At 42.6% G+C, this 26,411-nt stretch overlaps 1 protein-coding gene across 1 annotated transcript in view; it reads left to right on the top strand.

Moving 5' to 3' along the window:
* The window catches only part of ext1 (exostosin glycosyltransferase 1), a 127,579-nt gene that overhangs the window by 54,004 nt on the left and 47,164 nt on the right, over positions 1-26,411 (top strand). Inside the window, exons 2-3 of the mRNA XM_033019206.1 lie at positions 21,352-21,445; positions 26,077-26,184. Coding sequence (XP_032875097.1) covers positions 21,352-21,445; positions 26,077-26,184 — 202 coding nt within the window. The remainder of the gene's footprint in view (positions 1-21,351; positions 21,446-26,076; positions 26,185-26,411) is intronic.

The raw sequence follows: 26,411 nt of genomic DNA on the forward strand, positions 1-26,411 counted from the left end.
CAAAGCTGGATGGCAGTGTGAGCTGTGACGAGGATGCTGTGAGGCTGCTCGGTAACTTGGATAGGTTGGGTGAGTGGGCAGATGCATGGCAGACGCAGTATAATGTGGATAAATGTAAGGATATGCACTTTGGTGGCAAGAACAGGAAGGCAGATTATCTGAATGGTGTCAGATTAGGAAAAGGGGAAGTGCTACATCACCTGGGTGTGCTTCTGCATCAGTCACTGAAAGTAAGCAAGCAGGCAGTGAAGAAAGCTAATGGCATGTTGGCCTTCATTGTGAGAGTATTTGATTTTAGGAGCAAGGAGGTCCTACTGCAGTTGTACATGGATCTGGTGAAACCACACTTGCAGTATTTTGGTCTCCTAGTTTGTGGGACATTATTGTTATTGAGGGAGTGCAGCGTAGGTTCACCAGGTTAATTCCCGGGGTGGCGAGACTGACATATGATGAAAGAATAGGTCGACTGGGCTTGTATTAATTGGAATTTAGAAGGATGAGAGGGTATCTTATAGAAACATGAAGTTCTTAAAGGATTGGACAGGCTAGATGCAGGAAAAATGCTGGAGTCCAGAACCAGAGGGGTCACAGTTTAAGAATAAGTTATAGACCATTTGGGACTGAGATAAGGAAACATTTTTTCACCCAGAGAGTTGTGAATCTGTGCCATTCTCTGCTACAAAAGGCAGTGGAGGTCAATTCACTGGATGGTTTCAATGTTAGATTTAGCTCTTGGGACTATATGGGGGAAAAAGCAGGAACAGGGTACTGATTTTGGATGATCAGCCATGATCATATGATATAGTCCATCTGCCACCGGGGACACATTCGGTGGTGAAATAGGTGTCGGAGATTGAAACTGCATTCCCTGTGACGAAACAGGCGAGTTTGGCACAGGTGGAGGTGGCGTAGCCATTGGCAAAGTAACCGTATCCGAAACAGGTTGTCGTGCTGGTGCAGTCGAGCCGATGCCGCTGGATGTGGAAGGATAGTACGGAGGTGATGCTGGCTCATTCACAGGCAGGATATGTGGCCTATTACGGTCAGGATAGTACGGAGGTGGTGCTGGCTCATTCACAGGCAGGATATGTTGCCTATTACGGTCAGGATAGTACGGAGGTGGTGCTGGCTCATTCACAGGCAGGATATGTTGCGTATTACGTCTGTAGGTGCCGCCATCGGCATTGACCAAGTATGAACATGGCTCGGAGGCAGTTCCAGAAATTACGTCGATACGGTCATGACCTTTGTCGGTTTGCAGGCGCACCATTTGCCCCTCGGCTAATGGTGGAAGTGGCCTGCTCGTTTTGTCATACCACCTTTCTGAATGTTGAGCTTTTGTTGTGGACTGGACCTCTGATGGTGGGGCCACCTGCAGGACTAGTGCCTGACTCACCACGGGCAATGTGGCTTCACTCAACAAATCCTGATACAATACAAAAGTGTTCGACGACAAGCCGGGCAGGTTGCCTGTCAACGACATGATCACAACTAACCCCGATGTACTCCCAGTTATCTGTCCGGCACACTGGATTCCCCATGCTATGCGGAACCGTGTATAAGGTGAGCTCGACTGAATGGTGGCTATGGGTGTGATTGCCCCCGTTGCTGACCCCTAGGATTGGGTCTCGACCATGTTCGTAGCAACGAAAAAGAATAAGGATGAAATACGGAATTGCATCAATCCTAAGGATTTAAACACAGCCATTAAGCGACCACACTATCCCATGCTCACAGTGGAAGAGATTGCAGCGCAGATGGGCGAAGCGACTGTATTCACAGTACTAGATGCAAAGAATTCATTCTGGCAGATTGCTCTGGAACACAACTCCTCGTCAACCACCTTCAGCACACCCTTCGGGCGGTACAAATTTATTCGTATGCCATTCGGCATAAGCTCTGCTAGTGAAGTATTTCAACACACTATGGAACAATTGTTTGCAGGCTACCCAGGCTCCATCGTAGTTGATGATATCCTTGTTGCTGGACAAACTATTCAAGAACACGACGCAAATTTAAAATGGATTCTGGACCACGCTAAAGAAATCAACCTCACGTTAAACTCTCAAAAGTGCAAATTCAGAGTAAATGGAGTGAACCACGTTGGCCATGTGTTCACTAAAGACGGCCTCAAAGCTGATCCATCGAAAACCATTGCTGTTAATGAGTTACCAGCACCCACAGACGTGCTCAGCCTGCAGAAATTCCTTGGCATGGTAGACTACTTGGGGAAATGTATGCCTAACTTCAGTGAAATATCAGCCCCATGCGCCAGCTGACCCACAAATACACAGTTTCGGCCTGGCATGAGCAACAGCAGAGGGCGTTTGACACTCTTAAACAACAGATGTCTTGTGCTCCCACTCTCGCCTACTTTAATTCTAAATTACCAGTCACACTGACTTGTGACGCCTCACTGTACAGTTTAGGGGCAGCCTGTCTCCAAGATGATGGTAACGGCAACAGGCCTGTTGCCTCTGCTTCGCGCACCATGACTGACACAGAAAAACGCTACACCCAAAAACGCGACATCCAGACGCCCAAAATGCTAGCGGTCGTTTTCGCATGCAAGAAGTTTAAATACTTTATCTTTGGAAATACGGTCACGATTAAAACTGACCACCAACCCCTGATCAGCATATTGAACAAACCAATACATGCCTCTCCAGGACGCCTTCAACGGATGTTACTACAGCTTCAGAAATATGACATTGTTTTGACCTACAAACATGCCAAGGACATGCACCTGGCTGACACCCTCTCCCATGCTCCTTAGACCTGCGAGGGTCCACCCTCACCAGATGACGGTTTTGTGGTAATGACAGCTTCCTTTATTCCCTCTTCCAGTTTGGAGGACCTGGTTACCCAAACTGCTGCTGACGATACCCTACATTCACTTTCCTCCGTCATTAAGCACGGCTGACCTGACAAGCAATACAATCTATCACTTCCATTTCGGCCCTTCTTTGCCATCCGTGATGAACTAGTACTACAAGATAGCATTATCGTAAAAGGCCACAAGGCTGTAGTTCCTGCCCTGCTACACAGCAAGTATTTTGAAGCTGTCCATGCGGAACACCCAGGCGCCGAAGCAACTATCCTACATGAGCAAAAAACACGTTTTGCTGGCCTGGCATGACTGATTACATTCATGAGAAAGTGGAATCCTGAGCAGTGTGCAACAGTTTGACACCACATCAACAAAAGCTACCACTTCTCTCACACCCGGTTCCTGCCCTTCCGTGGTCCACAGTGGCAACTGACATATTTGAGTGGCATGGCATGCAATGCCTGGTTCTTGTCGACTCGTAGTCTGGTTGGTTTGACATCGATCTTCTTAGTAGCTCCACTTCTCACGGGGTGTTCTAAAGCTGGCTTGCCATTTCTCAGACCATGGTGCTCCATGTCAACTGGTCCTATCTGATCATGGCAGTCAATTTACCAGCCAGCACTTCAAAGACTTTGCTGCACGCTAGGGTTTTTGTCACATCACCAGCAGCCCTGAACATCCTCAGTTGAATGGGCTGGCTGGGCGTGCCGTCAGGAGTGCCAAACAATTAATGGAACGATCCCACAGTGCAAAATCAGATGTGTGCCTGGACCTGCTCAACCTGCGCAACATCTCCCGTGACCCTATCTTGGGTTCACCTGCTTAGTGTCTGTTGTCAAGGCAGACCCGAGCCGCATTGCCTGTGGCGAGTCAGGCATTAGTCATCCCACTTCTGTCACCATGTTGGATAAAGATCAGAACCACACAAAGTGATTAAAATCCATAGTCTTTTATTAGCAACTGCAGAGGTAACTCAAAGAGCTTTCATCTCAGCATGCATACTACTAGTCGAATAGAGAGAGGGAGAGCTCTCTAATAAGCCTGTGGGCAGAGCAACAGTATGAGTGACACTAATCTACAGGCTTGGAAAACGGAAGTCCTGGAGGAGACTAAGAGTGTGTGAGGTGTTTTGGAGGGATTTGACCGGGGTAAGTTTGGTGGGACAAGAACAAGCAGAAACAATGGGTCTGCCAGGACAGTCAGGTTTGTGGATTTTGGGGAGAAGGTAAAATCGGGCCGTGCGGGGCTGGGGAACGATGAGGTTGGAGGGCAGGGAGCCGGAAGCGATGAAGCCAGTGATGGTGTTTGAAATAATGGCCTGGTGCTCGTCTGTGGGGTCATGGTCCAAGGATAAGTAGGAGGAGGTGTCTGAGAGTTGGCGCATGGCGGTCTCAAGTCTTAAAACTACCTTTGTGGGTGAATCAGCTGTGATCTCCAGAGAATACAATGCCTGTAACACGTCAAGCTTCTTGTCCTGAGGCATGGTGCTGATGTTTTATTGATGATTTACACGAGGATGGGAACCTCCCATTCATCCTCTGCAAGTGTGCCGTGTGGGTCAAGGCAGAGTTCAGGGAAATACCTCATTTGCATTATGAAAATATACTCCATCCATTTCCAAAATAAATATCCTAAACATCCAATGAATCTTCAGATTTGTTTGTGCTCTGCGTGAGTGAAAGGTTTAATTTTAGTTACTCTAGTAGATCCCCATGTACTTCTAATCTTACTGTTAACCTCGGAGCCCTCCGGTTCTTCCTCGACCAGAGGAGCAACCTATACCCAGCCACTGACACTCTCCTCCGCTTAGCGGAGTTGGTCCTCACCCTCAACAACTTTACATTTGACTCTTCCCATTTCCTCCAAACACAAGGCGTAGCTATGGGCACACGCATGGGCCCCAGCTACGCCTGCCTCTTTGTCGGGTACGTTGAACAATCCTTGTTCGAGACGTACCAGGGCCCCATCCCCGACCTCTACCTCCGTTACATTGACGACTGCTTTGGTGCCACCTCCTGCACCCACACACAACTGACTGACTTCATCCACCTCACCACCAACTTCCATCCGGCACTCCAATACACCTGGACGATTTCCGACACTTCCCTACCATTCCTTGACCTCACCATCTCCATCGCAGGGGACAGACTCCTGACCGACATACATTACAAACCCACTGACTCACATGGCTATCTGGACTACACGTCTTCCCACCCTGCCCCCTGTAAAGACTCCATCCCCTACTCCCAATTCCTCCGCCTACGCCGCATCTGTTCCCAGGATGAGACATTTCATACCAGGGCATCGGAAATGTCCTCGTTCTTCAGGGAACGGGGATTCCCCTCCGCCACCATAGATGAGGCTCACACCAGGGTCTCATCCATACCCCGTAACACTGCTCTCTCTCCCCATCCCCGCACACGCAACAAGGGCAGAGTCCCTCTGGTCCTCACCTTTCACCCCACCAGCCGGCAAATACAACACATAATCCTCCGCCATTTCCACCACCTCCAACGTGACCCCACCACTCGCCACATCTTCCCATCTCCCCCCATGTCTGCCTTCCGCAAAGACCGCTCCCTCCGCAACTCCCTCGTCAATTCTTCCCTTCCCTCCCGCACCACCCCCTCCCCGGGCACTTTCCGTTGCAACCGCAAGAAATGCAACACCTGTCCCTTCACCTCCCCCCTCGACTCCATTCAAGGTCCCAAGCAGTCGTTCCAGGTGCGACAAAGGATCACCTGTATCTCCTCCAAACTCATCTACTGCATCCGCTGCTCTAGATGTCAGCTGATTTACATCGGTGAGACCAAGCGTAGGTTGGGTGATCGTTTCGCCGAACACCTCCGCTCAGTCCGCAATAACCTACCTGACCTCCCGGTTGGTCAGCACTTCAACTCCCCCTCCCATTCCCAATCCGACCTCTCTGTCCTGGGTCTCCTCCATTGCCAGAGTGAGCAACAGCGGAAATTGGAGGAACAGCACCTCATATTCCGTCTGGGGACCTTGCGTCCTTATGGCATTAACATTGAATTCTCCCAATTTGGCTAGCCCTTGCTGTCTCCTCCCCTTCCTTAACCCTCTAGCTGTCTCCTCCCACCCTCCCATCCGCCCGCCCTCGGGCTCCTCCTCCTCCTCCCCTTTTCCTTCTTTCTTTCCCCCCCCCACCCCCCATCAGTCTGAAGAAGGGTTTCGGCCCGAAACGTCGCCTATTTCCTTCGCTCCATAGATGCTGCTGCACCCGCTGAGTTTCCCCAGCAATTTTGTGTACCTTCGATATTCCAGCATCTGCAGTTCCCTTTTGAACAAGTAAATATGACCTGTAGGTTTCAATATTCAGGTTTATCGAGTGTCTTTAATAGGACAGTACAATATGCACGATATAACATAAATAATCTTTAAAAGTGGAGACTTTTCAGTGGCTTTTAATGAAATATTAAACAAAAGTGTGCTTTTAGTGATAAGCGAATTGAGTAGCCAAGAAAGTGTAATACAGTAAAGCCTCGTTATAACAGAGTATAGCAGGGGGAATGGTGTCCGTTATTGCCGGTTCTCCATTATAACTCAGTAAAGTATTATCATTGTAAGTAGTTGAAACAAAGAACTGTAAACGATGGTTAAAACAGGCACAAATGTGCTGGAGTAAATCAATGGGTCAGACAGCATCGCTGGAAAACATAGATAGGTGATGACAGGACCCTTCTTCAGACTGATTCTTTCTGCCGAATTAATCCAGCACTTTGTCGTTTCACATTAAAACTAGGTGTCAATGCCACTGATTTGCACCAGCAAGCTCTTCGTCACTGGTTCACATGGCTGATGTTGTGACTCGCACTGTAGCCCAGGGGAACACGCTTCCTTCAGGCCGCTACCAACAACAGGACGTGAGGCTCCCTCCCTCTCAAAGAGGGCAAAGTGCCGACAGGAGGCAGCAGCAGGGGAGGAATTTCCATGGTGACCAAGCATGTCCTGTCGGTTGCAACGGGCTGAAGAAAGCATTGACCCCCAAGGACTACAATGTGAGCCACAACAACAGCCGTGTAACCGGATCATGCGGTGGCTGAATAAGGGCCCGCTGGTGCACTTTGAGACGGGTGGGGTTGGAAGCCATGACTCTACACGGCCAGGGGTGCATAGGCAGGTCCATCCACTATATCCAAAATCCATTATAAAGGGGTCCATTAAAACAAGGTTTATTGTATCAAGTACAGACCTGTAGTGAAGGAGGGAAATTTGCATTGCATTGCATTAATAATTGAAGCTAAACTTGCAAAACAGTGAAAGTCTGGGCTGCGTTCTCGATTGAAAAGAAAACTGTTCTTGAGCCTTCAGGACATAAATAGTAAGCAAACTTTAGCTTTTATGCTGTCAAATTCACAAACCACAAGAGAAAATTCCCTGCATTTTAAATAAAGAAACTATTGTTAGTTTGGTAGAAATATGAGCAGAATCTAGGCTGATAGTAAATGTTAACATTTGTCTTTGTATACAAATATTGGTGTTTGTGTATGCGTGGTTGAACTGATGTCTTTTGCAAGTAGTCTGCAAGTGATTTAGTGTGTAGGAAGGAACTGCAGATGCTGGTTTAAACCAAAGATAGACACAAATCTGGAATAACTCAGCAGGACAGACAGCGTCTCTGGAGAGAAGGAATGGGTGACATTTCGGGTCGAGACCCTTCTGACTGGTTCAGGATAAGGGAAATGAGAGAAATAAACGATGATTTGGAGAGATAAAGAACAATGAATCTGGACTTTTATCTAAAAAGCTGTGCACCACTGATTTAGATTCCAATATGCCAGCCATCTGAATGCTAAATCACCCCATCCCCTCAAACATCTTGTCCCAATGGACACCAGCCTCGAATGCCTTTCACAGCTGCTCATTGCTCAAGCAGCAGTTCAAGTTTTCTTTTTCCATGCAAGTTACGGTAACATTTGCCAGGCGGCAATCACATTTCTGAACCTTTTTAAAAGCAGATCAATGCAAAAGTGTAACTATCATTAGTTGGCATTCAATACAGGATAAATCTTGATGTTAATTTTCACATTAGATTCTTCATTGAGAAGATTGTACCATATTTGATTAGACCCAATATTGGAACTTTAATAAAATGTTTTTAAACAGTTAGATGTCATGACGAATGGGAATGAAAATTTGTTTTTTTTCTCTTTAGTATCTAAAGCTATCTTTGTGAAAGGCGAAAACTGATGTAGAATTGCATTTGCTTTAATTTTAGGAGCACACCATGGGCTTATAATATCAATAATCATTTAAATTGAATTGAAACTCTATTTGGTAATACGTTTTAAGAGTATTCTGCTTATCTGTATGCAATTCCGCCCGGTTCGGCCTGTGGACTTCGGGAGCCGCGGACTCCGGTGGGAGGTGGCTGATCTGGCGGTCCGGGCCGCTGAGGATGTTCTCCGTCGGGGTTCGGCGTCGGTGTTCCATCATCCCGGCGTGAGGGCCTGAGCATCGGGCCGCCCATGGCGGCGACTGCGGGTGCTCGGGAAGCCCCGACCATGGGTGAACATCTGGGAAGATCGGCGGGGAGGCTGGCTGGACTATGGTACCTTCCTCAACTTTGGTGCCACTGTGTTGTGTTGTGGTTATGTTGTGTCGTGGACTTCTGTTTTAGTGCTTTTCCCCCCATAAATGTTTTATTTATTTATTATTTATTTTTATGTTACTTGACTGCAAGGAAAATTCATTTCGTTTTCTCTAATGAGATGATGACAATTATACTGGACTCGCTGAATACAATACAATACAATGAATACAATATAATATGCAAACTTACTAAACCTGCCTTGTATATTCTCACCAAAATCATTGATATAGATGACAAACAGCAATGGGTCCAGCACCAAACCCTGAGGCACACCACTAGTCACAGGCCTCCAGTCCAAAAAACAACCTTCCACCATCACCATCTCTTCCTTCCATGAAGCCAATTTTCTATCCAGTCGGTTAGCTCTCCTTGGATCCCATGCGATCTAACCTGCCAGAGCAGCCTTCCATGCGGTACCTTGTCAATGCCTTGCTGAAATCCACATAGACTTTGTCTGTAGCGCTGCCCACATCAACCTTTTTGGGTACAAGTTCAAAAAAAAACTAAATCAGATTTGTAAGACACGACCTCCCATGTACAAAATCGTACTGAGTATCTCAAATCAGTCCATGTCTATCTAAATGCTTGTAAATTTTATCCCTCAGAATACTCTCTAGTAACTTTCCGACCACAGATGTTGGACCCACAGGCTTTTCCTTGCAGGTCTTCTATGATGGAAAAGGGGAACACCTGTTCATTAAAAAATGAGGACACCTCTGATATCCTGGTTGCCCAGTGATGAGGCGTAGACGGAGGAATTGGGAGTAGGGGGATAGTCTTTGCAGGTGGCAGGGTGGGAAGAAGTGTAGCCTTGATAGCTGTGGGAATCAGTAGGTTTATAATAGATGTCAGTCGATAGTCTATCTCCTGTGATGGAGAAGGTGAGATCAAGAAACGGAAGGGAGATTGTCCAAGTGAATTTGAATGCTGGATGGAAATTAGTAGAGTGAAGTCCCAGAGTTCTGCATGGGTCCAGATAATCCAGAAAGGCTCTGGAACCAAGGGTTCTGCAAAATCAGTGTTCAACCTGTATATAACCATATAACCATATAACAATTACAGCACGGAAACAGGCCATCTCGGCCCTACAAGTCCGTGCCGAACAACTTTTTTCCCTTAGTCCCACCTGCCTGCACTCATACCATACAATTGAGACATGATAGGGTTGACAGTCAGAACTTTTTTTTACCAGTGTGGAAATGTCAAAGATTAGAGGGCATGGCTTTAAGGTGAGAGAGCCAAATTTTAAAGATGAGATGCGGGGCAAATTATTTTTTAGACCGTGTGGTGGATGTCTGGAATGCATTGCACGGGGGTGGTAGTGGAGGCAGATATGATGGTGGCATTTCAGAGACTTTTATATAGGCACGTGAGTATGGATGAATGTGGATCACATTTAGATACAGGAGATTAGTTTAACTGGCAACATGTTTATCATAGACATTGTGGGCTGAAGCTGTTCTTGTGCTGTACTACACTGTTGTTCTATGTAAACCCGTAGTCTTAAAATGTCATGTTGCTATGCTAATTAGAAACCATTTCCATGGAAAGTTTTTCTATGCTCCTCACTTAATTCCACTGAAAATGTAGTTGGCACATAGAGCATTGCAGGTTTTCTTAGGAACTGAAAAATAAAGCACACTGGTTCTGGATGGAGTATTGGAGGTTTTTGTGAAAGAGATCCTGTTCCTGTAGTGTCCACATGTCCCCTCGCTTTAAGAACCTGATGCTTCCTTGCGTGCTCACATTGCCCTTCCATTTCGGATCCTGCAAGATTCCCACAGCCTAGCAACCTTTCATTTACTAGCATAGTGGAGCAAAACAGCATTTTTCCATTCAAGTCATCAAAGAATTGCAGATTCAAATATCAAATATTGAACTGTTCTGTTGCGTTTCAACAATATTCAATCATAAAAAGATGGCTGTTCTTTAAAATGCAAGTCGAAAATCACAATAACACCACTCTCAATGAGTGAATGCTATCTGGAGTGAATATTAAGACATATAGACTAACCATAACTTTACATGCAGACCTCCTGAGTGGGTATGTAATTTTCAACTTTGTGCTCGATTGTAGATGGCTTTTCCTAATCGCAGACGCCATTCTTAACTTAAAGTGATGTGTTGCGTTAATACAGGTTAAACCAGCATTTTGACAAGACCTCATCATGGCTACCATGTGTCATTATCCCTTGATTGCCCAGCCATACATTGTTTTCAAACAAATGGAGGGGATACTTAATTGAGTTGTGCATTTATTGGCTTTATTTCCACTGTTTTGACTATACTATGTTCACTGTTCCTGATGTGGTTGCCTCTCCAATTGAGAAACATATTGCAACGTAGATGAAGGCTTTTGGGATACACATGTGTACACTCTGCCTCCTGCAGTGTTTCAATGACGTTAATTTTAACCTCTAGGGACAACACCTAATTTTTCAGTTTGTCATAATATAAGCCTTGCAGGAATGAGTTTTCTAAACAATTTCAGATAATCTGTTTCTCTTATTTGTACCAATGTTAGACCTATCTTTGCTTCAGGTGTCCTTTATTATTCCGTAATTAACCCATGCCATCATCCCATTTCTCACTTAATCTTCCTTGCTATAAATCTTATTCTTGCTGACTTGCACTTACCCTCCCTGCTGTACTTAAAACCATTATCAGTTTATTAATGAATTTGGCCTAGAATGTTTACTTTTCTCTCTTCACAATGCTGCCAGAAATGCTGCACCTATCCAGCATTTCTATTTTGATATCTGAAGTACAACATTTATTGCATTTTTATTTAATTTCGAAGAAAATGAACCAACCCTGATCTTACTGACTAGCGAGATGACTGTATGGGTTCTAATTCTATTAGCTATTGCATTCTTAATGGAAATATGGGAATTAATTTTGTTCAGAAGGCATGGAATAACTATTAGCAAAATTAATAGTTTTTAAGATTGACCTCTGAGATTTAAATTTTAAAACTCTTCAACCATTTGGCTGCTGTGTAAATAAAGTAGGATTACTGAATGCAATTGCTACCATTTTGAAAAATGTTGCTTAGTTACTGCAGACTACCATGACCTTTTGCATAGCTGAGATGCCTTGCATTCTGATACATTTAATTCCTTGTGAAATCAGAATTGAGATTTGCTCTTTGTGGCAAGGTTTTCCATTCACTACCCAAAGTGGTGATTTGTATTCTTATTTTTAAATCTTGCGTGCACCAATGTTTTAAATGCAAAAGATAGGGACAACATGGGGCCTTTTATAGCAAGGTTAACAATGTATCTACCTCAGCAATCCAGATTATTGCTTTCATTTGGTGAGTGGTAAAGATTAACAGATTCTGCAAATCAAATATATACAATAAATCCTCATTCCAGCGGACCCCTTCATAATGGATTTCGGATATAGCGGATGGACCTGCCGATGTACCCATGGTTAGCACCGTCTCTCTGGCCAGTTAGAGCCCTGTGTTTCAACCCCACCCCTGAATTGCATAGTGCACCAACGAGCTCTTCACCCACCGCAGGGTCCAGTGACAAGATTGAGGCTCATGATGTAGCATCTGGGGACAGCACTTTCTTCAGGCCGCTGCCATCGGTATGGCGCGTTGGTCACCTTGGGACTCCCTCCCCTCACCTGGGCTTCAGTCTGAAGAAGGGTCTAATCCAAAACGTCACCTATCCATTTTCTGCAAAGATGCTGCCTGGCCCGCTGAGTTACTCCAGCACTTTGTGTCTATATTCGGTATAAACCAGCATCTGCAGTACCTTCCTACACTCCTCTGGTCCTACCCTGATTTGACTATTCGAAGTGCAGCACCTCACACTTACCTGAATTTAACTCTATCTGTCATTCCTCAGCCCACTTATCCAGCTGATCAAGATCCCCTTGTAAATTGATCTGTCAAGGCTTGTTGGATCTTCCGGTTGCTAACCATTTTTATTCCCCCCTCCAATTCCCATACTGACCGTTCTATCCTGGGCCACTTCCGCAAACTGGAGGAACATCATTATGTTCTGCTTGAGCAGCTTACAATCTAGTGGTATGAACATTGAATTTCCCAATTTTGGATTAGTGATAAATGAGAACAGAGGAGAGAGTGGGGGAATCAAATAAAACTGAAACTGAGAAACACAGCACCATGCTTGCTGGATATGTGTAACTTCATCAGACCAAGCTGTAGCTGTGGATCATAGGAATGGAGCCACTTGCAAGTTTCCTTCCAGGTTGTACTTCACCTGAACTTGATTTTCTTTTTATCATTGATAAGAATCGTGGAATGTCGTCCCTATAGGTACAATGGTGATAATTCTGCCGCTATACCAAGAGGGTGCTCTCAACCACCTTCTCCGGTGCATTAATAAACCTAATTAATTCCGACTGTAATTGAATTAAAATCATGCAAGATGTGAAATTAAAACAAAACAGAAAATGCTGGAAAAACTCTGCAGATCAGACAGCATCTGTGAAAATGAAATTGTTTTGACATTTCGGAAATGGGGGGAGCGCTGTCTGTGAAATTCACACGGTGCAAAGCCAATGTGATACAGACGCACAACGTGATGAACAGGAAGGTTGGCGCTGTAATTAAGAGGGTGAAAGCACATTGTACAGGAAGGGACACGTCCTTTAAGAGGGGCTAGAAGGAGTAGAGACAACTTTTAAGAAGCCAGAGATACAAGGCTGTGAAGCGCGGTGGACATTAACATTACCGGTCGATTATCCTTGGTTCTGAAAACTACTGCTTTTTTTAATCCCCAATGAGCCAATGAAATTCACCGGCTGCAACCTATGAGAACCTACAACAGCCTTCGACCTCCTGGCAACCCACTGCACCTACGACACGAGAATTCTCGCTACTCTCCATGGCGACTTCATTCTGGTCGCTGCTAATTTTGCAACATGTTGAAAAATTCACAGCGACCATAATGAGGCCGCGACTAGCTCCCAGAATGCAGGAACTCCTCGCGACCATGAAGGCGACTCCCCGGCAACCAACCGTGAACATGTGGCGACCGCATAGTGTCCTGCAGTCGCCTAAAAAGTCACCTAAATGGGACAGGCCCATTACATGCCTTTTCACAGATCCTGCCTGTTGCTGTGTGTTTTTTCCCTTTTTAGTTTTGATTTCAGATTTCCAGCATCTGCAGTTTTTTGTTTTTGAGCCTTGACTCCCAGTACAACTAAAATCTTGCTTTCTTCAATAGTTGGAGTGATGTTTAATGTAGTTTAGTATAGAATATGTGCAGTGTAAGAAATTAACGGCACTTGGAACTGGTCTAAGACGGAAGATTATTTTGTAAGCAAATATTTATTGACTTTGTTTCTGTCTGCATTAAAAGACTATTCCCATCTGTGCTGTTGTGAGACTGCTGACACTGTTGGTAGTATTTTGTTGAAGAGCTAAATAATATTTTTCTAAAGAGATGTGAATGGCTCAATATTGAGATATATCTATTCAAAGCTGTGAAAGCTATTCTCTAGTAAACTGATTTGATGGTCTGCTATGTTGAATAGCGCACTGCATTGGGAATTTATAATATGCATTTAAGCAAAAATGCATCTTATTCATAATATTTGCTAATAATGTGCACTTATTTGTCATCCTTCATTGTGCAAATCAAATCTCATTCATCTGGAAGATTGAAATTCTGCATGTAGAATTAAACCTTGGCCTTTCCCCATGGAGGCTTTTGGGAAGCTGCATAGAGATGTCCTTGTGTCCTTCCAACATGTAGTTCAAGAGTGTGTCAGTTGCAACATTCTGGATAGCTCTTTGCATTGGAAGACCAGGTTATAGGCAGGCCAAAGTGCATCTATCACCAAGTTGATAATCTTGCAGAGTAGTTGATGATTGCCTTGGTGTGTGTCCCTGTGAACATTTTGTAGTCTTATTTGAGTGAATTTTGCATCCTAAAACCTTTCCAGGGATCATTACAGATGTAGTGAAAGACTATCTTGTTTCATTCCTCACTCCATACACCTTGGGGGCATTATAGCGTGGCACTGAAACTGGTTATTGAACCTGGTTATTGAAGGATTTGACAGGAAAGGCATTCCTCAGCTACAGCCGGGCAAAAATCTTGGAAAAATATTTGGAAGTTCTGGTGATGAGGCATTCTAGCAAATGACATTGGTAGTCTGTCGGAGTAACCACCTGACATAATCCACAATGAGTCGCAATGCCTTGAAGATGTTCCTGCAGATTGCCACATGATTTACAGCATATAATCTGTCCAGTAATTATTATAATTTTACAAAAATAGTACGGTTGACTACAATGGATGGCAGGAGAGAAAAATGATTAGGAACATCTTGTTTGTACGTTTGCTCTAGAAGCTAGCCACTTGATTTTTATCTTTTAGCGAAGTAACTGATTGTATTACACATGTTAAGATACACACTTGCTGGAGTAACTCAGCGGAACAGGCAGCATCTCTGGATAGAAGGAATGAGTGACATTTCAGGTTGAGACCCTTCACGACCCAAAACATCACCCATTCCTTCTATTCAGAGATGCTGCCTGTCCCGCTGAGTTACTCCAGCATTTTGTGTCTATCTTCGGTGCAAACCAGCATCTGCAGTTCCTTCCTACATATTACATGTTAACTTCTGAGTGGTGAGAGCTATTTCCTTTGTGCTGTATAAATCCGTTTGAAACCATCTGAGAGATCATCAATATATAAATGCTTTACATAAACATTTTATTTAAAGTTATCATTGGAGATCTTTCTGTAAACATCTAAATTCATATACAGTCAAACCAGAGTTATGCTCTTTCCATATTTAAGAAAGAACTGCAGATGCTGGAGTAAATCAGTGAATCACCTGCTGAGTTACTCCAGTATTTTGTGTCTACCTTATGCTCTTTCCAATTGCTGATAATCACCCATACTAAATTCACAAGAATTTAAGATATGGAATAAATTTGTCTCTTACAGATTTTTGTGTGGGTGGTGGGGAAGGAAAGTAAACCCAAAATGCTTAAGAAACAACAGATTGTCATTTTTTAAAGAGTGCTGGACAATAAGATTTGGATATGGGTCACCGTGGGAAACTTGCCGTCACAGCCAAGTCCCTCCTTTGCCATATAATGCCTGTTCATGTCTGAGAACATGCAGCACCACTGTGCTCTTCAGTTACAAGGCTTTCTCTATGACACTGCATTTTGAGGAGATTCAGTAGTTATGGTCAGCTCTTGCACTAGCTCCTTAAAGTAATTCCTCTGCTTTCACTTCTGCTAAATCACGGCATTTTAATCCATCATCCTCTGAACTCTATCTTTCTTCCATAATCTCTGATCTTCGAATCCCATCCCTGTCTCTGATATCCTTACTTTCTAAATCGTATCCTAATCCAAAAGCCTTGCACGTTAGAGAAAATGTTGTGCAGATGAAGAGCTCTGCGCTCTGAGAGATCTGTTCATGTGCTCCCTGGAGAGTGCGTGTCAAGGGAGGGACTTTTCTGTGAGTACAGACCCAATCGACATGATGACTCGTATGCAAATCTTATTGCCCCGCAGTATTGAATGACTAACCGATTTCCTTCTTTCCCTGGAATCTAAAGTCGGCCCCAGCTGTAAAATGTTGGCAGTGGGTCACTTTGTCATCGTCAATAAAATGACTTCGAGAGTAAAAACATCTGTAGGAACACCAACACATAATATAGGATTAAATAGGAAAAGGGGTTTCATGTTGCCAAGAATCGTGATACAGACCATTTGATAAGACCGCAACTCCTCCATAATGTGTGGGTCACCTGTCACTTTATATTTAATATAGGTAGAAACACAGATGTTACCTAAAAACGAGTCGTGACCCTTCTTCAGACTGATGTCGGGAGTGGGCGGGACAGAGATAGAATGTAGTCAGAGACGGTAAGACTGGTGGGAGAACTGGGGAGGGGATAGAGAGGGAAACAAGGGCCATTTACTTCCCAGTTCTCCCACCAGTTTTACTGTGTCTGACTACATTCTATCTCTGTCCCACCCCCTCCCCTGAGGGTCTCGACCCGAAACATCACCCATTCCGTCTCTCCAGAGATGCTGCCTGTCCCACTGAGTTACTCTGGCATTTTGTGTCTACCTGGGTGAATAATATTTACAGCAAAACCCTCCTCTTGAATGACTCCAATATTCAACAAAGCTTGTTATATTTGAATCAATGTTTGCATAGGTACACAAAAATGCTGGAGAAACTCAGTGGGTGCAGCAGCATGTGTGGAGCGAAGGAAATGGGCAACGTTTCGGGCCGAAACCCTTGCATAGTTGTGTAGGTATATTTTGTTACGCAGTGTGAAGGCAAAAAAAAAAAACCTTTTACCTTAAAAGCCTGACATGGATGTTGCAGAGCAATTATTTAATAGTTATTGTACAATGTCACCCAGGTTAGAAAGTTTCAGTTATTGGCACAACACAACTCAGTTTGAATTCACATAAAGGCTAGTGCCATATTACCTGATTGACCACCTCCCTCGACATAATAAGTTAAATGATGTTGCATATCTTTTTTTTACCTGGTGGTATCTAGGTTCTGTTTCTCTATATTGCATGTTTTTTGTTGACTTTTGAATGCTTTTGGATCTTGTTTGAAAGATTTCCCTCATGAATCTGAAGGGTTCTGGCATCTGTGGGCTAATGGTATTTTATGAAGTGATTAAAACAAACTTGGCTGTTAATTTTGGAGAGGAATGCATGCCATTGCAGATTACTAACTACACTTGCAATGTAGGCTGCCTTCGCTAAAACTTTTCTCAGCGTAACGGAATGCTGAGAATGAATACAGCCAATGGTTGGGAATGGGGGAGGGTAGAGGGTGGCTGGAGGAAGCAAGAATCTGCTTGGAACAGTTAATGGCATTACAGCCAGAATATATGTCGGGAAACGCTCCTGATTGTTAGAAGGATTTTTTTTTTTAAACCACAACTTTAAAGATACCAGATCCTGAATTAAGTGGTGTCTGATTTTATTTTGTGTACCAGGTAATGTAAGTTTAAAGGTTTCTTCTCACTTTTTTAAATTGGTCATGAATCAAATGGCTAGAGTTGTGGAAAGGGCTGCGATGAATGCAAGTGTTCATTTTCCCAACACATTCCCTTCTCTTCCCCGGCAACACCACCTGACATATGATTGAGGTGGGAAGTTCATATGAGATTGTGTAGGAATGAGTTGTCGATGCCGGTGTACACCGAAGATAGATACAAAATGCTGGAGTAACTCAGCGGGTCAGGCAGCATTTCTGGAGAAAAGGAATAGATGACGTTTCTGGTCTAAACTATTTGAAGGGTGCCGACCCGAGACGTCATCTATTCCTTCTCTCCAGGGATGCTGTCTGACCCACTGAGTTGCTCCAGAGTTTTGTATCTATCATATGAGGTTGCGTTGAAGGCAGATAAAAATGCTGGAGAAACTCGGAGGGCGAGGCAGCATCTAGGGAGCGAAGGAATAGGTGACGTTTCGGGTTGAGACCCTTCTTCAGACTGATGTGTGGATGGTGGGGGCAGGAAGAAGAAAGGAAGAGGCGGAGACAGTGGGCTGTGGGAGAGGAAAGAGGGAGAAAGCAAGGACTACCTGAAATCGGAGAAGTCAATGTTCATACCACTGGGGTGTAAACTACCCAAGCGAAATATTAGGTGCTGCTCCTCCAATTTACGGTGGGACTCACTCTGGCCATGGAGGAGGCCCAGGACAGAAAGGTCTGATTCGGAATGGGAGGGGGAGTTGAATTGCTGAGCCACCGGGAAATCAGGTTGGTTATTGCGAACTGAGCGAAGGTGTTGGGCGAAACGATCGCCAAGCCTACGCTTGGTCCCACCGATGTAGAGCAGCTGACACCTAGAGCAGCGGATGCAATAGATGAGGTTGGAGGAGATGCAGGTGAACCTCTGCCGCACCTGGATAGACTGCTTGGGTCCTTGGATGGACTCAACAAGTACAGCTAAAGCGACAAGTGTAGCATTTCCTGCGGTTGCAAGGGAAAGTACCAGGGGAGGGGATGGGTTGGGTGGGAAGGGACGAATTAACCAGGGAATTACGGAGGGAGCGGTCTCTGCGGAAAGCCGAAATGGGAGGAGATGGGAAGATGAGGCCAGTGGTGGGATACCGTAGGAGGTGGCAAAAATGTCTGAGGATTATCTGTTGTATGTGGCGGCTGGTAGGGTGGAAGGTGAGGACAAGGGGGGACTCACTCTCACTGCCCACTGTCTCCGCCTCTTCCTTTCTTCTTCCTGCCCCCATTAACCCTGAAGAAGGGTCTCGACCGAAACATCACCTATTCCTTCGCTCCATAGATGCTGCCTCACCCGCTGAGTTTCTCCAGCATTTTATCTACCTTGATTTTTCCAGCAACAGCAGTTCCTTCTTAAACATACAAGATTATGTTGGTTGGTTGACCTAAGATGTATCACAATTAGTTGCAATTTTTAAAATATTTTCTGTGTTTGGTGATTTACCTTAAAACAAGTATTTATTTTGCGGAGTGGTGAATAGGAAACTTTTTTTTATACCATTACATTGATTTCAGCATTATATGTTTCTAAGTCGGTTAAAGCCTTTGCTGGGTACAAAGCAGGCTCCTGCTTAACTCCAAATTCAATGGCAGTCTGTTTTGTTGTCTTTTAAAGTTTCCATTGACCACAAAGACTTTTCAAGTAAAGAGTGGAGCATTTTAACAGGTTCCTATTAATTTATACATCTCAACTTGCTAATGTTAACAGATTGCTGTTACCCTCATGAACAAACAGCACTAGAGAACACTTTCTTGCTACTCAGTACGGTGAAATTCCCTTTGATTTCCATTTCTTCAAACTGTCTTCAATTTGATGACCCTGCATGTGCCTCACTTTTGACTAAATGAAGAAACCATTTTATGGCTGTTAAGAGCGTACATAGCACACTATCTTTCCACCTCAACTTACCTTAGTTAATCACCCATGTTTAGTATGTTTGATTTCCTGAAGCATTACTGCATTTATCCTTGGCAATAAGAGTGAATCATTACGACTTTGTTCTCGTTTGCCCTCCATCCACCATGAAATTCTCGATTCCCTTCTTTCTGCTCCCCCTTGTTTTTTCTGCTCCCCCCCCTCGTTCTTCCTGCTCCCCCCCCTCGTTCTTCCTGCTCCCCCTCGTTCTTCCTGCTCCCCCTCGTTCTTCCTGCTCCCCCTCGTTCTTCCTGCTCCCCCTCGTTCTTCCTGCTCCCCCTCGTTCTTCCTGCTCCCCCCTCGTTCTTCCTGCTCCCCCCTCGTTCTTCCTGCTCCCCCCTCGTTCTTCCTGCTCCCCCCTCGTTCTTCCTGCTCCCCCCTCGTTCTTCCTGCTCCCCCTCGTTCTTCCTGCTCCCCCTCGTTCTTCCTGCTCCCCCTCGTTCTTCCTGCTCCCCCTCGTTCTTCCTGCTCCCCCCTCGTTCTTCCTGCTCCCCCCTCGTTCTTCCTGCTCCCCCCTCGTTCTTCCTGCTCCCCCTCGTTCTTCCTGCTCCCCCCTCGTTCTTCCTGCTCCCCCCTCGTTCTTCCTGCTCCCCCCTCATTCTTCCTGCTCCCCCCTCGTTCTTCCTGCTCCCCCCCCCCCCCAGTTCTTTCCGCCCCCCCCTTATTCTGTCTAGTTTTATTGGACTCCACCTGTCACATCCTCTATAATGACTATTTATGGATGACTGATAATCTTGGTTCTATTCTCCTGTTACAAAACTTGTAAAAATGTTGCCTCTTTTTACTGAGCAAAATACCAGAGCATGAACAATTTACTGATCCTTTATCTTGATGAAGTGCTACATAACTGGTAAATTACAGTAGTTGAGCTCGATTTTGTAATATCCGTCAGTCTGTGAAGTGCCTGCTTCTACCTGTAAGTCTCATTTTGTACTTTAAATTCTTCCAAAGTCCATTTCTTCAAGGCACTCTTTCTACTTTAAGGTCTTCAGTTGCATTAATAATGTGTGGTTTAATTTGTATTTATCCTTACAGAGGTGCCATTAATTCTTTGGAAGTGATATTTTCTTGGGTAATTTAGTCGTGTGATTGCTTCAATATTTTTTTTTGTACAGTACAATCAGACTAACTGGAATATTCCAAGTAGAAAATTGGCTTACTCTAATTTTCATGTGCGTATGCATAGCATACTATAGATTGTTTTGCCTCTCCTATTGGTTAGAATTGGCTTGGTGCTGGGAAGCTTAGAGCTGCTAGAGATCTGAGCCCCATTTAGGGAAGAGGACATAAAAGAAAGTTGACCCAAAAGTTGTGAGAGAAACGCAGAAATTTGCAGCATTTCAACATGCGTTTGAGGATCGTGCCCTTGATTTATCTTAATGAAAGGCAAATCTGACTTAATTCTGCAACTAAATATCACTTCTCTACTGATCCTTTAGCTCTCTGTTAATTTAGCACAGATCAAAGATTGAACTGGCAGCTTCCTGGTCAGTTTTCTTTGATTATTAATTGGGTAGGCTCACTGACCTATTTCTGGAGGCTCCAGCATTGCCCAATTCAAGAATCCATTGTTTAGAATCCGAAGTTTTGTGATTATTAGTGACCTGGAGCCTGAAGTAATTTGAGAAAATGAATTTCAAATTTCACCATGGCAGTTTTGGTATTTGAATACATTTTTGTCAACAAAATCTGGAAATAAACAGATGCTAGTAAGTGAATAAGAAGCTGCTATAATGTCACTTTAAAAACTTAACTGATTTGATCATTTTTGGTGGAAAATATTCCCATATATGCTTTCAGATATTCAGTCAGTCTCAGACACTTTACTTACTGGAATTGCATTGCAAAGATACTTGGGGAAGCTGGGAATGGGTAATTAATCCTGGCCTTGTAACACCCCAAAAATGAATTTTGAGAAGGTTGAAACTTGTTTGAGTTGAGTTTAAATGGATGAGTTTCCATAAACCTCTTAATTATTCTTTCCTAGGTATGATTATCGTGAACTATTGCACAATTCCACCTTCTGTTTGGTTCCCAGGGGTCGTAGACTGGGATCTTTCCGATTTCTGGAGGCTTTGCAGGTAATTGAGGTGTAATGAATACAGATGCTGCTGTGCTTTCTAAAAATAAAATTGAAAATTCAGAGCATGCTTAGCATCTACTTTGTATATATTTATGTTGTTTCTACCAAGTAGAGTTGCTGATACATACATATTTAGTACACAGAAAAGAATAATATAATTGATTATACTTCAAGCATGTTTAAATTGTGCCCCTTCCTCTCAGCAATCTAGACATTAAATCCAAGTAGTTCAGATCACATCATTGACCCTATTATTAACACTACTTTTCCTTGCACAGAGGTGCTGATCTGCAGAGAATCTCCAGTATTTTTTATAATATAGGTTTCAAACATGTAATCTTTTGAATTTCATTAAACACAAGAAGCTCTGGAATCTTGGTGTTCTTTGTATTCTTATCCCGGTTTCTTATTCTCTAGATTATTGCCAACATTTTTTGGAGCAAAAGGAAAGTTGCTGGTAATGTTTTGTCACTAACGGATTGATTCAACACTTAACACACCTAATGTTTACGTAAAGTAATTAGACGAATAGCTGCATGGATTTAAGCATTCTATGTGGCCTCCAACTTTACATTACTCATAAACCACAGGCTAAAAAAAATAAACATTTGCCATAATGCAAATTGACGTGTCTAGGTATTAATTTAGGAGATCGTGTTTATTTTGTCATATGCTCCAGATATCCATCAGACTTTTAAAAAAAAATCTTACTTGCTGCAGCTTTACAGGCACATTAGACGCAACCAAAACAAATATACAATAAATTTTAATGTTTAAGTAAACCAGACCATGGCAGTGCAAAATTTGAAGGACGTTAAGCGGACATAGTAGTGCAAAGTTTGTAGTAGTTCGGGTCTAGGGTACAGTTATGGTTATGATAGTGCAAGGCACCTTATGGTTGATGGGATGAAGCTGTTCTTGAATTTGGAAGTAAGTTTTCAGGCTCCAGTACCACTTTGCCAATCGTAGCAGTGCGAAGGGAGTGTGGCCAGGCTAATGCATAGATTCAACAACTGAGCACCCGTAACCCACTTAATGAGTGAATTCCAAATCCTATTCAAATCCTCTTGCAAAAAGCCCTTCTTAATTACTTAACCTGCATATTAGACGATTTATAGGCAAAGTCTAATTGGATACTCCTCGATCTCACCATTTTAACATGTACTCCACGATTTATTTTCATGTCAAAGTAGATCTCACATTTTTCCCACATTTTATTCCATTTTGCCTATTCATCTAATCTTTCCAAATTCCCCTGAAGCCCACGTCTCCAATTTCACAATCACCTACCTGTCTTTGAATCAACAACAAACTTGGATGTATTGCACTTGATCCCCTCCTCCAAATCATTGATATGGATTGTGAAGACTTGTTTGCTGATTGCTGATCAAAATCAACAACCTGAAAATGACTTGCTTCTTGCTGTCTATTTCTGTTCATTAACTAAATTGCAATCCAAGCCATTATAACACTCTAACTTTGTTTAATAATTTCCTGTGTGGCATCTTTTTGAAAGCCTTCTGACACTCCAAATATACCACATCATTTGGCTTACCTATATCTATTCTTACAAAAAGTACCAAAGATTTGTCAGACTTGATTTCCCTTTCAGAAATCTATTTTGACTGTGTCGATCCTATCTTGTGTAGTAAAAACTCCTTGCCTCATTTCCCTGCTCCTTAAGCTAGGATAGCTAGTTTACAATCTTTGATTTCTCTCTGTGCCTCCTTTCTTAAATATTTAATTCTTAAATATTATATTTTCACCCTTGCAACCTGCAGAAAACATTCTACAATCTGATGTTTTGAAAGATGACATTGAATGTGCCCACTATCCATCAATGAAACTCAAAGCCTTGACATCTAATGCATCCACCATCTCCTTAATGAGACTCTACTTCAAATTTTAGGATGTGGAACATCAGTTCCTTGGTATCCGTTGGCTTTGAGTCTCATTAATTGTGCAAGTATTAGTTTTTGCTAACGTTAAGTGGTTCAAGCTCATTTATTTCGGAGTTGTAGTCCTCCACTATTTCTAGGAGATGTCCTTTCTCTTGTAAGGCAAAACAAATATTTGGTTAATATTTCTTTAAATTAAATGGGAATTCTGCCTGACATTAAAATTAATATTACAGGCAAATACAGCCCAAATGCAACTAACTTTTACACAATTTTAAACCTCATCTATTTTCTCATCCAGCACTCCTATCTCCTGCCTATCTAATCACCTCTTTCTATATCTGTATCTCTTTCTATATCTAATAAATGGAAAGAACAATGGCATTGTTACATGTTTTAGTTTTTGAGATGCAGCGCGGGAACCGACCCTTTGGCCCACCGTGTCGGCGCCGACCAGTGATCCCCGCACATTAACATTACCTACACACACAAGGGATAATTTACATTTCTACCATGCCAATTAACCTACAAACCTGCACGTCTTTGGAGCGTGAGAGGAAACCGAAGATCTCAGAAAAAACCCACACGGTCACGGGAGAATGTACAAACTCCATACAGACAGCACCCGTAGTTGGGATCGAACTCGGTTCTCTGGTGCTGTAAGGCAGCAACTCTAACGCTGCGCCGCCATGCCGTCTCAAGGTGTTTGGTACCAAGTAATAGAATTAAATATTTTTTCAGGTACAAGTCTCAGATTTTGTGTGAAATGATAGACACGGGTCTATCAGAACACAGATATTCAAAGAATCAGTCTTTACTTCTTACACCTACATCTATATTTGTCACTGATCTAAAATTGTTAAACCGCTTTATTGTTGCGTTTAGTGTCAATGTCTTAATTCTGCAGAATAAACCCATTAAACAAGGAATTAAACTTTAAAATCAAGTCTACGTGAGAAGTTGCAATGTTTTTCTTAAACTAATTGATAAATATTTTCGGAACAATGAGTGCAATAAATGATAACAATGAAAAGCATACTCAGCAAATTATGCTAAGTCTGCAGTTTGAAAGTAGGATGTCCTATGTCACTGCAGAAATTTATATTTTGTGAAGCAGGAACCCAAATATTTTTCCTGGGTATGCGTTTCAAAGCAGAAGGCTGATACAAAATGCCATTGGATAATGCATGAGACTAATTATATTTACTTCCTCTTTTCCTTTTCCTTAATCATAGTGTTCAGTTAGGCTTATAATAAAGTATAGTTTAAGCTGAGGATATTCAAAATAATGAGATGCTAATAGCAACAATAATAGCAGGTTTTATAATTGTGTGCAATTTAGGATCAGAATGTGTAAGGTACAATTTTAAATTGAGTATGGAATTTATATTACTGACTTGTTTTGGTGGCTTTTTGTACCACATCAGCTGTTACCAAATTAATAAAAATGTTCTCATTTTTATATTGTGTCAGATTTTTTTTTCTCTTTTATCAATGAGTCCTGGAAATAAATTATTTTTTCAAAGTGCCTATCATAAAGTGAAGGTTGATTAATTAAATATATTAACTGTAACTTTGGGTGTTAGTTTGTCTTACAGTGCACTTTCATTAAATAAAATAACACAAGTAATTACATTCTGAGGTAAGTTTAGCACTGGGCTTGACCAATTGAGTTAGAAGTAAAACACGATTTTAAAGACTACTTCAAGTAGGTAAATTTTTAAAAATAGTTGGGGTTTTTTAGTTTTAATTGAAGACCTATATAAAATTCAAGAGCTAATAAGATAATGCATAATGTGAATAAGACTGCACTGCATGTTCCACAAAGAAGAACGTGGTTTTGAAAGGGTACTGTACAGGTTCATAAGAAATTGAGAATTGATTTGTTGAATGTGTTTACATTTCTGAAAGATAACTTTAGATGAGCTTGTTTGTAAGATTTTAAATGAGGTGCCTTTGCATGAAGAGGGCAGATGCTTTCTCCTTGGTTGTGGTTAGCATTTCAGAAAGTGTGAAAGAATTCTAAATTAGGCTGCATAAGTGAATAAACAAACTTGATAAAAATATTGTCGAACAAGTTTACTGACTGATTCAGAAAACTATTCTATGATAAATGCTATTATTGCTGGTTGGACTAATTAATCTGTTACCAAATTGTCATTGTGATGTGTTTGTTTCTAAATAGTGTAGTGGTTATGTTAGTAACTTAACCATACAGATCTCCAGACCAATAACATGTAGAACTTAACTCCTCCAGCAGCTTCGTTAATGCAAAACTATTGGGTAGCGCGCCTAGCACGTTTTTCTAAACTGCTGAAGTTTAAGGGACTGGTCCAGCGCCATCTGAGGAGAGTTGACAATGTGAAAAATAGATGGGATTAGTACAAGTGGGTGGTTGATGTGATCAAAGGGAGTAGAACATTCTGTTTCTGTGTTATATGACTCGGGAAGATCTAATAGTATGCGGTAAATGCATGCGGTGTTTGGAGCCTGTGAATTTTAAAATAAACAATGTATTTTAATAATTTAACATAAATGTTTCTGCTGAGAGATGTGTAAAAAAGGTTGAGGGGGAAGTGACCGTTGCAAAAGTAGTATGTAAAGAAAATCACCGTTCTAAACCATGTCACTCTTACTAAAGAATATTATTTTAATTCTTCTATCATTTTTAAATTTGAAACATCTACATTTTTCATTTTAACTAATAACAGTTTTCATATTTATTTTGTAGGCTGCATGTATTCCAGTGATGTTAAGTAATGGCTGGGAACTACCATTTTCAGAAGTTATTGACTGGAACCAAGCTGTTGTCATTGGAGATGAAAGGTTGCTGCTGCAGGTAGGGTGGGGCTGGGGGGGTAGGATGGTGTTGCAATTCTTTCTCACCATCCCTAATCTATTGGAAAATTGCAGTCTGTTTCAATGGGCTGGAAAAGGGAGATTGGTGATGATTTCCATAAAATCTCCTTGCTTTTATCTCAAATAAAGAAGCCAAAAATGCTTTGACATGAAATATTAATACTGTTTCTCTTGCTGTACATGTAGCCTGACCTAATTTTCAAAATT

The sequence above is a fragment of the Amblyraja radiata genome, chromosome 4, assembly GCF_010909765.2.
Source record: "Amblyraja radiata isolate CabotCenter1 chromosome 4, sAmbRad1.1.pri, whole genome shotgun sequence".
Taxonomy (NCBI): Eukaryota; Metazoa; Chordata; class Chondrichthyes; order Rajiformes; family Rajidae; genus Amblyraja; species Amblyraja radiata.